Genomic DNA, 13,363 nt, shown 5'->3' with positions numbered 1-13,363 from the left:
GTACACACACGCTCACCCTTGCACAAACACAGATCACTGCGGGGATATCAGATCAATGGTGAAGGCAAAAGAAAACAGGGTTTAGGAGGAGGCATTTTCTGAATTCTAACAGATACCCCTCCGGCTTGAAATGTAAAAACAAATTGTTTCATGATCGGTGGATATTTTTTTAAAGAATGCGCATCACCAGGGGCTACATACTGACTCCAAGATCATTTCTACCCCTAGACACTTCACAGATGTTTGGTGGGCAGGCTGCCGGCGCTCACGGGCAGGCTCAGGAGCCCATGAATGAGGACGCTGGGGTCCTGCCTTTGATCTTACCCTCCCTGCCCACCCTCTGGCAGGGGCATGGCTGTCCCAGGGAAGGCCAGACAAAAAGGCAATGGCCGAACACTGCCAGCCCATGCCCTCTGGTTCAGCAGCTCCATCTTCGTGGTCAAAGGCCCTGGAACTCCTTGAGCCCTGGGCGAGGCAGCCTTCAGAAAAGCAGTCAGGGCCAGGCGTACGAAGAGAAACCGAGAGGGAGGGTGGAAAGCCAGTTTGTGCCTGATCTGATTCTCATAGTGGAAAGGTTTAAAGCTACGTGGATCCCAGAAAAGTATGTTCTTAAAGTTAACCCATTCCTGTGGGTGTGGGCCCATTGTAAGTAGGATCTTTGGATCTTAACTTAGGATGTGACCCGCCTCATTCAGGGTGGGTTTTAATCCTCTTCCTGGAGTCCTTTATAAGAGAATGGAATTCAGACAAAGAGAGAGAAAACCTCGGAAGAAAGAAGCTGAAAGCAACAAAACCCAGAAGAGAAGGGAGAGGCCAGCGGATGCCGCCCGGTGCCTTGCCTGGTGACAGAGGAGTCCAGGACTGCCGGTAGCCAGTCTTCGGGGAGACGACATCGCCTGATGATGCCTTGGTTTGGATATTTTTGTCAGCTTCGAAACTGTAAGCTTGTAAGCGAATAAATTCCCATTGTAAAAGCCGACCCATTTTACATCTGCTTTGAGCAGCTTCAGCAAACTAAAATGCTTGTAGTAACCCAGAGCAAAGCACAGATAAGATGAACACGATTTTCCAGTTTTAATGGTCTAAGTTGAGATTCCATCATCTCTAGGCCTTTGCAAATGCTGGGCTCCCTGCGGGAAGGCCCCTCTCCTTCAATCCACTCCCATCTGCTTCCACCAACCTCAGCCAGTTCCTGCGTGACCTTCAAGTCCTTCAAGCTCAGAGGCCACCTTCCTTGCCCCTCCCTGGCATGGTCAGGTGGGCTCGTCTTGGCTCAGTACACACACACATGCACACACCCCCTGTAACGTTCCTCCCCTGGATGGTCACAGCCTCCCAGTCTAAGCCTCTGGCACCTTGAGGACAGGGCCCATCCCTGCCTTGATCGCCTGGAGAACCAGGCGATCATATGTTTTTGTAGAATAAGGAAAGAGATCACAGATAATTCAGAGGGAAAGTACAGAGTGTATTACAGAACAGACTTTCTTCCAATGCAAATCGATGGTAATTTTTACCAACAGGAAGTAAGAGAAGGCAATAAGGCTGACTTGGTCAGTAAAGAACACCCTGTGGTTGTCCTGATCATGCAGCCTTCCTCTCTTCTGGACAACAGTTTCTTGAAGTTAGAGAACAACTTTCTGGGACTGAGCTGCATATTAAGTAATCCTCCGTCAGGATTAATCCAAGTTTCCCAGCACCCCCGAAATGGTCGTCATGAACACCACAGAAAGAACCAGAAGGACAGCGGGTTGGTGAAGGCCGGGCATCTGCACTCAGACCTGCAAGCGTTGGTTTCAGCCCCAGGGTCGCCCTCCCCAGTCTCAGGACTTGGGCACGAGGCTCAACCTCTGAGCCTCGCCCCGCCCCTGAGATGAGGGACTGACCTCCCTCCCAGCAGTCCAGGTGAAGACACAGCAGGCTGAGGCCAATCAGGGTGCCTTAGGGGCCAGGGGCAAAGGCTCAGGCCCTGGCTTTCCAGAAGCCACACCCCTTGGAGGGCCCTGTGCTGGAGGGTAAAATCCTCCTGCAGGCCACACCCCTTGGAGGGCCCGGCGCTGGAGGGTAAAATCCTCCTGCGGGCCGCGGCAAGGACACAATAGCTCTTTGAAGGTGTGATACCTTTCTCTTCTCTCCTCTTCCGCTCCTGCCTCAAAGTCCCCTCCCCAGGGGCGATTTCTTTCTAAAAGCTGCCTTAGCTGGGGGTAGACAACAGTTCTCCCATTTCCAGGGGGCCCTGCAGGGAGCTGCTGCATCCCTCTCCCCAGTGGAAACATCGTGCTTGAAAATATCTAGACTGTGACCACATCTGCCTTTGCCAAGGGAGGCTGGACGCAACAGAGGCGGGGCAGGGGGGGACCCTAAAACTCTTTTATGACTTGGGAGTCCCTCCTGATACTCCAAGTTTGAAAGCGAATGAGACTTTTTCCCCCCTTTTCTCTTTATCATTTCCTGTAGTCTAAAAAATGAGAGGAATGCAAACACTGAGCAGATCTGTACTTAAGCACCAGGTAATAAAAAGATTTAGCACGAATGGCCCTGGAAGCTCACCCAGGAGCTAGCCCTGCCCTCTCCGGGCCCTCCTCCCTCTGACTCACCCTCTCCCCACAGAACTTGCAGCTGCTGCCCCTGCTCCTGCGGGAGCTCCACTCCTTCTCCTAAAGTGTTCCATCTCCTTGTGCTTTGCCGTGACCTGCCTTATTTAACGTCCTTCCCTCTTTTCTTCCACTTCCCCATTCATTTCTCCTCATCTGCTGCAAATTCTAGGTGGCTTTTTTCTAACTTAAAATTTTTTCCCTGCGCAAATACAATAGAAACCAAGAGAGGAAATGGCTCCCCAAATCCCACCACCCTTAAATCACAGACATTCATCCAGATTTTCATTCCAGTACTTGCTCTTGAGCAGACAGCATTTCTACATTAAGGGGAGACCGCAGAAAGCCATGGTTCGAAGTGGGGGTTTGGGGACCAGTCAGACCTGAGTTTGGATTCTAGTTCAATCACTTCCTCCGGCCTTAGTTTCCACCTGTGAAAGCAAGTGCCGTACTAGTCCCTCAGACATTGGGTTGTTGTGGGAAGTAAATGAGAGCAGACAGGTCACCCCCTTAGTCCAGCTTCTGGCACACATTCGGCACTCCGCGAAGACCAGCTGCAGTCGTGGCGGGAGGCCAAATGGATCAACTATTCCGCTCTGCCTTTTCTCACTTTAGATCATACTATAAGTATTTCCCAAGAGACTTTTTCCTACTGAATCCTGCTCTTCTCTGCACTGCAGTCCCCAGGTTTGCGGATAATGTCCAGGCCCCATTCAGTGCTGGGTCCCAGAGGCTGGAGTATGCCCAGAGCCCAGGAGAACTGAAAGAACATCATTTTATTCATTTATTTCCTTATTTGCTTGTTGGTTTCAGTTCTAAAGGTTTTATTTTGTGTTTTTAAGAGAGGATTTATTTCTTTAGAACCATCATTTTAAATGGCTGTGCCCCAACTGAGCTGTCCACTCCAGCAGGTCAGGGATAATGGGAAAACTTCCATTTTTTCTGGGACTATCTCCCCAGGTGCAGCCCGTTTGCTCCCTGAGGGGAGGGAGGTTATTAATTTCATAAAAATCTTTTGGAAGAAAGAGGCTGAGCATTTGTTTTACACTTTCCAAGCACATTGCCAGATAGCTTTCAGGAGGGCTATACCAAATTTACACTGTCATTGGCAGCACTTTGGACGAGAAGCACTTTTCACGCTAATTTACAGTTTTCTTTTGGATCTGGAATTCTCGCCTGTGTGGTATGCAGCATCTGAAAAGACTTGCCTGAGCGACGTCTGTCAGGGGGTGGGGGTGTCTGGTCCCTCTGCTGGGTGACTATGCCTGTGGGCCCTGAGTCAGCAACCCCTTGCCCACCTGCTCTTCGAGCGCCAGCCACCGGCCATAAAGCAGACACCTCCGGGGCGTCCCTCCCCTCGGGGGGCCAGGACCCTACTGGGAAACTGTCGGTGAAAGGTTCTGCCCAGGCTGCCAGGCACAGGATCAGCGTTATTCCTGCCCTCACAGCCACCCGGGCACTGGGCTCTGGCTTCTGGCAATACGTTGATCTTTCAGGGGTGGAAAGAAAAGCCCCCGAGAGGCCCCGATGTCTGCACTCGGCTTCCAGGTTCTGGGGAGGGGGTGCGGTGCGGAGGCAGCAGGCAGGTGAGGGGGCCCTGTGCCCACACACAGCCGCAGCGCAGCCCCTGAGCACCCTGCCTGCCCTCGGCCGCCCTTGACCTCCAGCACCGCCCGCCTGGGCTCTGCGGAGCCGGGAGCCTCTCCCCCCATCCCAGCCGGTTCCTCCTCCTCCCGGAGTGGCGCTTGTTTGCAAACAGTGGTGGGGAAATTTCGATGCTGCTGATTAACCAGACTCCCACAGCTCTCCGTGCTTAGTCATCACAACAAGTCTCAACCTTCCGCCCATCCTGCCCACGTCACCAGATTCCAGGTGACGGGGACAAGTGACCGGGAGCTCTGCAGTTTCAGAGGCCTCCACCTGTCCCCTTCGGGGGTGGGGTGGGAGGGTGAATCTTCACGCACCCCAAGCACCCGCAACGTGCTGGGCCTTGAAGACCAGGGAGGGAGTTTGATCTAGTTCGCCTCCGAGGGCCTGCGTGGCGTCAGGCACTGTGTGAAGCCCTTTCCGTAAAGGATTGCCTTTGATTTTACCTCCCTCCCAACAGCCTGTGCAGTAGTTGTTATATCATTCCTGTTGGACAGAAGAAGAAACTGAAGTGTGTGTTATAAGAATGGCAAGTGGGCAGCCCGTGAATGTGTATGTGGGGGGCTGTGGGAAGGTGGCTCGGAGCGCTGGAGATGGTCGGTACTCAGGCAGGAGCTGTGCCCGCAACCCGCTGTGTGACCTTGGGCAGATTCCTTCCCCTCTCTGGGCCTCATGCCCCTCCCTGGGTGAATGAGGAGGGTGGACTCATGACTTTTTAGCACGATAGCCATGAGGAAGTGAGTGGGCCAGTTGGAAGGGATGACCCTGCAATTCTGAGATTCTGTTTGTGGAAGGACTGCTTTCCAGAGGGGCAATTCCAGCTCAGTACCTGGGGTTCTGGCTTCTCTATTGAAAGCTGCTTCACAAATCAACGCCAGCAAAAGAGAGTAATTAGTGGTTGCTTAGAGCTGGGAGAGGGGGGATGGGGAGTGACTGCTAATGGGTACAGGTTTCTTTTTGGGGTGATGAAAATATTCCAAAATTAGATTAAGGTGATGGATGTACAATTGTGTAAATAGACTAAAAACCATTAAGTTGTACACTTTATTTTTTTTTTTTTGACAGACAAAATGTGTAACCTTTATTGTCCTAACATCTAGTACAAATTAGTCACTCAATAATATTCGTAAAATTGAGTTGAATTAAATAAACAGATGCATGAAGAAATAAGAATTTTGAAGTAGGCCAAGGTAGAAAACTGATAAAATTCAAAAGAAGATATAAAAAAGAAAAGAATAAAATAAGTGACAGATAAAATGTGTAACCTGATAAGGCCTTTACAAAGGGAAAAATTTAAATGAAGTATTAAAAAGGTAAATTAAAGCCAATAATATACCGTAGAACAATTCTAAGAGTGGCTGGGGAGAAATGTGAGTTTCCTGGTCTTTATCACCGAAGGACATAAACCACCACTAACCCAGGTATTAAAACCAGGGACTGACAGTTACTGTGTATCCTTCCTTCTTCCTCACATCCCGTCTCCATTCCTTCAAATTTACTTGAAAATAATCTCAAAGCCGTCCATGCCTTGCCATTTCTGTGGTCACTAGCCTCGTCCAAGCACCTCCAGTGTTTCCCCTGGACTCTGCAGTAATTCCTGATGAGCTCTCTGCGTCCACTCTAGATCCCTCCAGTTCACGCTCTAGAGCTGCACTAGACAATCCAGCAGCCCATCACCACTGAACAGCGCTGCTCTGAGTTCAGAGGCGCTGGACATGAAACGTACATACCAAATTTACGGACTGGGTGTGAAAAAGGATGCAAAATGGCTCAGCGAATTCCTACATTGATCACATATCGAGGTGACACAATTTTGGAGGTTGATGATTCAATAAAACACATAATTCATATATATTTAATTTTATGATTTCCTTTTTACTGTTAAAAAGTGTGACTAATAAAAAATTATTTTTTTATGTAGCATATTTCTACTGGATAGTGCTGCCCTAGACCACAAGTTGTACACTTTAAACAGGTGAGTTTTATAGTATGTTAAAGTTTTTAAAGAGAGATAGAGGGAAAGAGGAAGGGAGAGAAGGAGGGAGGGAGGAGAGAGAGAGGAGGGTTGGAGGAGGGAGGGAGGCAGTCGTGCGCAGAGGTCACCCAGAGCTGCCTTTGGGATTTGCCTCCTGGGAGTGGGGCCCAGCACCCAGTCCCTCCCCAGTCATTGCTCCCCCAAGCACCCCACTCCAGAGCCTAGGAAAGGTGTGTGTGAAGACACCCAGGTGGCAGGTGATGGCTCTAGCTGCCGACCCCGGGTGACAGGAGCCCCAGCTTTCTGGCCACTCGCCCTCCTCAGAAGCCAAAGAGCGGGTGCGTGTGTCGACCAGAGGGATGGTGGGTGGGGTGGCAACAGCAGGAAACCGACGGCGCCCAGAGGCAGGCAAGCGTCAGGGAGGAGAAGGAATCAGGACAGGTGCCGCTCAGATGGGGGCCCGGAAACAAGAAGCCTGGGCTGGCCGAGGGTCTCACAGATGTCTGGAGATACCACGGCACACCAGGACGGGGAGTGGCCCCACCGACAGGCACTGCCGTGCTCTGCTTGACAGCCGCGGGGCACGCAGATGGGCGCAGCCTTCCCAGAGCCAAGGTCAGCCCAGGCTTGACCCCAAGCCACGTGCCCCTGTGCGGGGGACCCAAGATGAGGGCAGAATTGGCCAACAGAAGGTCCATTCCGCTCCCGCCGTTAGGGCAGACTCCCTAGCAGGGGGTCTTGGGTGCACGGCCCCCTGGCTAAACCTCCGGAGGCAGACGAGCCAGGAGCCCGCCTCCCCCACTGCCCCGCCCAGCGGCCTCCCCGTCCACCCCGACACGTCCTCCTCACGCCTGCCTCTGGGGCAAACGGCACGGGGTGCCCAGTCCTAAGTGAACAAAGGGAGACTAACTGCCCTCTGAGAGTCCTGGCCCTGGGTCACCCCGTGTGCGGCCAAGCACCCCTGTGTCACTGACCAGGACTTGGCTCTGCTCGGAAGCAAACCTCCAGTGGGTGTGTCTGCATGTGCCCCCACCCAGCCGCTCCACCCAGCCGGGCCCCACTCACCTGGGCAAGCCCGGCGTCCTCGCGGCCTCTGCAGCAAGCACCTGCAGAGGGAAGAGGGGTGAGCACTCAGAGACTGCAGGCAGGGCAGAGTCACAGCCCTGACCCGAAACCGTTGTCCTGGGTGGAAAAGCCAGTCTGCGCCAGAACTGCAGAGGCCGTGGGCACAGACCCCAGCCCTGGGCTGCGGTGCCTGACGTGCCCTCTTGTCTTATCCTTCCTGCTGGAAGGTGTACAGAGGATGAAGCTGAGGCCCTGAGAGGTCATAGGACTCATCCAAGGTCACCCAGCTTGAACCTGGATTTGACCCCAGGCAGGCCGCTCCAGGTCTTGAACCCCGGCGCCATCCTGCCTCTCGAGGGTACAGTCAGTGTCACCATGTGTCACTCCTTAGTATGCATTCAAGGCTCCTTGACATCTATCTGCAGCCGATTTGCCCAGCCTTCTGGCCCATCAATCCCCCCCCCCGCTGCTTGAGTTTGCCATGTGTCCATGCCTCCTGCCTTTGTGCATGCAGTTCCTTCCACTGAAATGCCCTTCCCCATGATGGCAGCCCATTCACCTTGAGGGCCCTGATGAAAAGATCACCTCCTCCATGGGGCCTTCCAGACACTTCCCAGTCAGCACTCTCCCAGAACCACTTACTCTTCCCTGAGTCACTCAGCACACTGGATTGGAGCTGGCCGGTGTCCTCCATTAGACTGGAACTCCCTGATTCAGGCTCCCATGCTGTGTGACCTTGGGTAACTCGCGTAACCTCTCTGAAGCTCAGTGTCCTCATGGAAGACAACTATAACAGTAACGATTCTGAAAGTTCACATTTACTGAGCACTTATGTGCCAAGTACTTGACATACCCAATCTCATTTACTCCTCCAGCACCCCTGTGAGGTGGGTACTATTATCCCATGATACAGAGGAAGCACCATCACTATCATTAGGACTCTCACAATTACCATTATTGCTGTTCTTTCTGTCCGCCACAAGGCCTTGTGGCAGACGCTCAAACACAGTTAAATTCGAGTATGGATGAAAATGGGAGGGGCCTTGGGTAGGAAAGGAGCTCCAGCAGCAGAGCCCTGCACGCTCCAGGGGCTTCGGCTTGGCCCTGTCCTGCCTGAGACCATCTTTGGAGCTTGATGCTGGCAGAGGGCTGTGGCTGGGGAGTGGGGTGGCCTGCGCTCGCTCTGTCTTCACCCCTCATCATGGACACAGCCCAAACTAGCCCTGAATGCTCATGCTGAAGAGCCCCCCTGGGTAAATGGTAACCGCGGCTGGGGGTCCTGCGAGACTGAGTTGGGGCAGGATTTGTGCACATAATTACAACCAGAACCGCTCCGGGGTTGGTTTTGCCAGTTCAAGGCCACAGGCACAGACGGCCCCACGTTTCCATGCGCCAAGCTCAACCCGCCCCAGTGTTTTCTAGGACTCTCTCCCCACCCCTGAACATTCCCCAGAAGCCCCCGGGGCAGCTCACAGCTCACAGGCTCCTTCGTCTATGGCCCACACTGGCCGAGCTGGGACCACATCAGCACCTGGTCCGACCATGTCTCCTGGAAGCAAGGTCAGTGCCAACACCTGCCGCCTCCTCTCCAGGCGAGCGGGGGTGCCCCAGGGCGTGTGCTGCACCCGAAGCTAGAGAGACGGGCTTTGAAAGTGAGCGCGAGGGAGCACTCCGGCAAAACACTCCGTTCCCACGATGGAGAAAATGGGAGAAAACTTCTGCATCTTAACCACGCTCAGCCACGGCTTGTCCCACAGCAAAGCTGCCTGGGTCCCTGGTGCCACAGTGTCCTCCAACACAGCAGAAATACCCCCCGCCCCTCCAATGACTCCTTTTTCAGCTGCTTCCCCGCTCCAGGGCACCCGTGGTGCCTGGCACCCACATGAAGTCATGCCCGAGGGCAGCTCTGCCTGGGGAGCCCTGGGGCCCCCCACTCCTGTGCTGGACTCAGCTCGGCCACCCTGTCCAGCAGACAGGCTCTCGCAGCCTTGAACCTCAGCTGGGATGAGGGTAGGCAGTACCGTTCCCCAGGAAGCTCGCTGGCCCTGATGTAATCACTGGGTGTAAACTGGGACCCCAGGAAGGATGTGAGCAACGGCTCTTACCAGCACATCTGAGCCATCGGCCTGTCACCCACCGTTGTTTGACAAATGGACCTCAGGTTGCTGGACAGAGGGGAAGGGAGGGCACCTTCCATTTGTGATGGCCCCCCAGGTCCTGGCGACAGTCGTCTGTGGAGCACTTGTCCACCCCCTTTTATAGGGGAGCAAACCGAAGCCTTCAAAGATGACGTGGCCAGTCCAAGGACAGGGTCAGAAGCAGGCATTGCCCAGCCGTTCCTCTCCACTGCCCCCAACCCGTGACTAACCAGGAGCCGCGACGAGCCCCGCAGGGCGCTGGCTCGCCTGGAGGAACCCAAGTGGAGTCCGATCTACCCGCAAACACCGAAGGGTCCCAGAGGCCCGTCCCTCCCGCCTTGCTCTAGAGAAAGGCCCTGCGAGGCCCCCGCTCTGGGGGCCCAACAGAAGGTGGGCGGAAAGGCAAGGGTCGCGGTGGCCACAGGGAAAACTCTGGGCTCAGAACTGCCGGCACGAGCCACAGGCCTGGCCGAGGAGCCCGCGCAGCTGACGTTGCTCATCTACACGCTACAAAACCACAGGCGGCCCGGGGGTGACACCGGCTGCTCGGGCGGCGGCAGGCTTGCTGTTGCCAGACAGGTATATGGGGCACCTGCCAGACTGCGCTCCAGAACCAGGCCTGGGCAGCCACCAGCCCCTTCCCCAGGATTCACGAAGCTGGCCCCACCCCAGGGGTAGCCACCCTTTCCAACCTCTCCAGGTGAAGGAGACCACGGCCCAAGGCAGTTAACCCCACTCCCAACAAGGCTGGGGCCCTGTGGAGATTGAAGGGCTCTCCCTCAACCATATCCGTAGCATCACAACCCACCTTGAGCCATAAATGAACATAATAATAACAATAACAACAATGATGACAATTCTTAGTTCCAGCCTTACACATCAGGGCACTAAGGCTCAGAGAGGTTGAGCACTTGCCAGAGGTCACACAGCCAGGACTGGAACCCAGCCTCCCTGACTCTAGAGTCACACTGTACTGTCCCAAACATCATCCTCATCACCCTCTCCTCAGAGCAGCCCAGTGGTTCACAAAGCTTCTCCCGGCCTTCATCTCATGTTCTTCTCCCCACCACAACCAGGAGGGTCTAACTTACAGTTTACAGCGGAAATGGAGGCTCTGTAATTCACCTGGCCAAGGTCGCGCAGCTAAAAAGAGGCAGAACTTTGACCCCAGGTCCAGCACGCCCTGCGACGTAGGTGCCCAGTGGGGCTCTCACGTGACCTTTCCAAGGCTTTGCTGTGCCAGCCGAGGGTATTTGCCCAGCCCAGCGTGATCAATGGCATTGCCGAGTTTACTGATAACACCCACTCAGCTGCGCCTGCCAAGCTCATAAAGCGTTTCGTAAATCTGTGGTTTAAATTCCCCTCCTCACGTTTCCGCCCCGATCTGCTGATTGTTCTCCGCCAAGCAGCAAGGCCAGCGGTTTGAGCAGTTATAAGGGGGACAGAAACCAGGTCCAGAGTCTACCAGGGGCTCCCAGCCCCCAGCTGAGCGGTGGAGGGGTCTGGTGAGGCAGCAGGCAAGGCGGGGGGCGGCTCCCGGCTGGGACGGGCTGAGATGCAGGCGAAGCCGCCGCTGTTAGCCTAGCCCACCAAGCAGGTGCTATGGGTATGCCCCCCTTTTCCAGAGCAGGAAACTGAGGCTCAGAGGACTGGGTCCCAGGTCTGCCTGAGTGCAAAGCGCCAGGCTTGGTCTGACTACGAGAAGGACGTTCAATTGGATGGACCCTTGGGGGAGCTCCTCAAAGCAGGGAAAAAAGGGGGGTAGGGTACCTGAGAGGGAGGGCAGGACGAGGACCAGGAAGCTGGGGCCAGGGGGTGGCCACCGCTCGGCACTGGCAGGAGGGGGGGAAGCTGGGAGCCGCCATCCAGGCCCCAGCAATTTGCACCCCCTCTCACCCACCACCCGTCAGCCAGGGAGGTCTTGATGGATAAAGGAGACTGTGCCCTTTTCCAACTTTAAAATCCCTCGTGGCTTCCCACGGAGCTTACAGCAGATCTGAGGTCAACGAGGCCCCGCAGCCCTGGTCCTGTGGCCTTGCCCACCCCGGCCAGCTCCAGCCACACGGGCGTCCTCCTTGCCCCCCTGGCCGTGCCGCCAGGCCTTGGCACCTACCTTCCCTCTGCCGGGAAAGCCATTCCCAACCCCTGCCCATGCTGCTCCCCATCCTTGGCATCTCAGCCCCCTGCCCCTCCCCGGGGCAGCCAGCCAGGGCCAGGGGGCCCCAGCCCTTCTCCACCTTACTCCCCTGCTCTAGCTCCTTGGTAGCACTGACCACGACCCGCAGCTACCCTGCTCATTTCCTGCTGGCTCCCCTGATGGCAAGGACTTTGCCTCGTTCCCTGCCAACTCCAGCCAGCGCCTAGCACAGAGCCTGGCACATAGTAGGTGCTCAATAGCTATTTGCTGAATGAATAAATGAATGAATTCAGGAGGGGATGTGGAGTCCCAGGTGGATGCCCCAAGAAAGCCCGGGGGAAGACAGGGCTGCAGCTACAGTGCTGCGAGGACTGCGGTCTGAGAGTGAGGCCCCAGGGGAAGCGTTGGGGGAATCCCGGGAGAGGAGCGTGAGCGAGGAGGGGGCTGCCTGGCTGGGCCCAGGGAAGACAGGGACAGAAGGAGGCTGTTTCTACGACAGCAGTGCGGAGGAGACCCTGGGCCAGCGGGCGGCACAGCCGTGCACTCTGGTCGGAGCTCGGAGGGTTCTAAGGTTACTGCGACAAGGTGGGCCCCGGGGCCTCCTGCCCCCACTCATTCATCCACTCACTGTGAGCTCTGCTGCCCGCCGTAGTGAGCGAGGAGGGCTGTTCTGCAGAGGACAGAGATGGGGACGAGGACCGGACTGGGCGAAGGAGGTGGCTGCTGGGCAGAGCAGACAGCAGTGCTGGGGTCGGGCGCTGGGAGGACTTCTTAGAGGAGGGCGGCCAGTGCGCGGGGCAGGGGCCCTGGGCGAGCTCTGGGCAGGGCAGGAGGCAGGCAAGGGGAGACAGTTGACCTGCTGCTGCTTCAGCCGCACCCACAGTGACCAAACCAGGAAGTGTCCCCCAGTCCACGTCCTTCCCCAGCCCATAACAGGGACTCGGGCGAGGAGGCGGGGGTTTTAGACTCCAAAGGTGAACTTGCACCCTATAATCCTCTGTCCCGTTTGCTCACAGTCTCTCCAAGGTGCTGAAGGCTAATTGCCCCTCCTTTCTGGTAGGCCTGGGGAAAGTACTAAGTCAGCTTTTTTTTTTTTTTATCATGATGGGTGCCCAGGGGTTGGGGGTAGGATATGGCTGGGGGACCTTGACAAAAATTTGCTGACCTCAGTGTTCCAGAAGCTTAAAGAAATGCCATTGGCAAATAAAACTCTGAGAAAATATAAAGTGGCCACAGTAGCTGCTGAGGGTAGGGAGAGGGAAGAAGAGATATGGTGTGGGGGCATTTTCAGGACTTGGAGTTGTCCTGGGTGGTGCTGCAGGGACAGATGGTGGACATTGTATGTCCTGCCATGGCCCACTGGGTGGACTGGGGGAGAGTGTAGACTACAATGTTAAACCACTATCCATGTGGTTTACACATGTATGTGCTCCAAATGTATTCACCAAATGCAATGAATGTGCCACCATGATGAAAGAGGTTGTTGATGTGGGAGGAGTGGGGTGAGGGGGATGGGGAGTATATGGGGACCTCAAATTTTTTGAATGTAACATTTAAAAAAAAATAGAGAAGGAAAAAATATAAATGGGGATGATCGTGTCACCTGTCCCAAAGAGTTGTTCAAGAGATGAGAGACGAACTATAGAAATGATCCCTAACCCAGTGGATAGGGCATCCGTCTACCACATGGGAGGTCCGCGGTTCAAACCCCGGGCCTCCTTGACCCGTGTGGAGCTGGCCCATGCAAGTGCTGATGAGTGCAAGGAGTGCTGTGCTACGCAGGAGTGTCCCCTGCATAGGGGAGCCCCAC

At 55.1% G+C, this 13,363-nt stretch overlaps 1 protein-coding gene across 5 annotated transcripts in view; it reads right to left on the bottom strand.

Annotated features, from left to right (window-relative positions):
- KIFC3 (kinesin family member C3) overlaps window positions 1-10,542 on the bottom strand; it is a 51,684-nt gene extending 41,142 nt beyond the window's left edge. For 2 of the 5 annotated variants that reach the window (XM_058279936.2, XM_058279934.2), the window contains exons 1-2: window positions 7,921-8,104; window positions 7,279-7,319 (exon numbers count right to left, since the gene is read on the bottom strand). In XM_058279936.2, coding sequence (XP_058135919.1) covers window positions 7,279-7,319; window positions 7,921-8,056 — 177 coding nt within the window. In that variant the 5' untranslated portion in view covers window positions 8,057-8,104. Of the gene's footprint in view, window positions 1-7,278; window positions 7,320-7,920; window positions 8,105-10,507 lie in introns of those variants that run through there. The other 3 variants (XM_058279938.2, XM_058279933.2, XM_058279935.2) reach the window with 3 other exon arrangements.
- Between the last annotated feature and the right edge of the window lie 2,821 nt (window positions 10,543-13,363).

This window comes from Dasypus novemcinctus, chromosome 18 (assembly GCF_030445035.2).
Source record: "Dasypus novemcinctus isolate mDasNov1 chromosome 18, mDasNov1.1.hap2, whole genome shotgun sequence".
Classification (NCBI taxonomy): Eukaryota; Metazoa; Chordata; class Mammalia; order Cingulata; family Dasypodidae; genus Dasypus; species Dasypus novemcinctus.
Note: the sequence above shows the minus strand (reverse complement) of the source record. Positions and strands in the feature narration are given on the sequence as shown.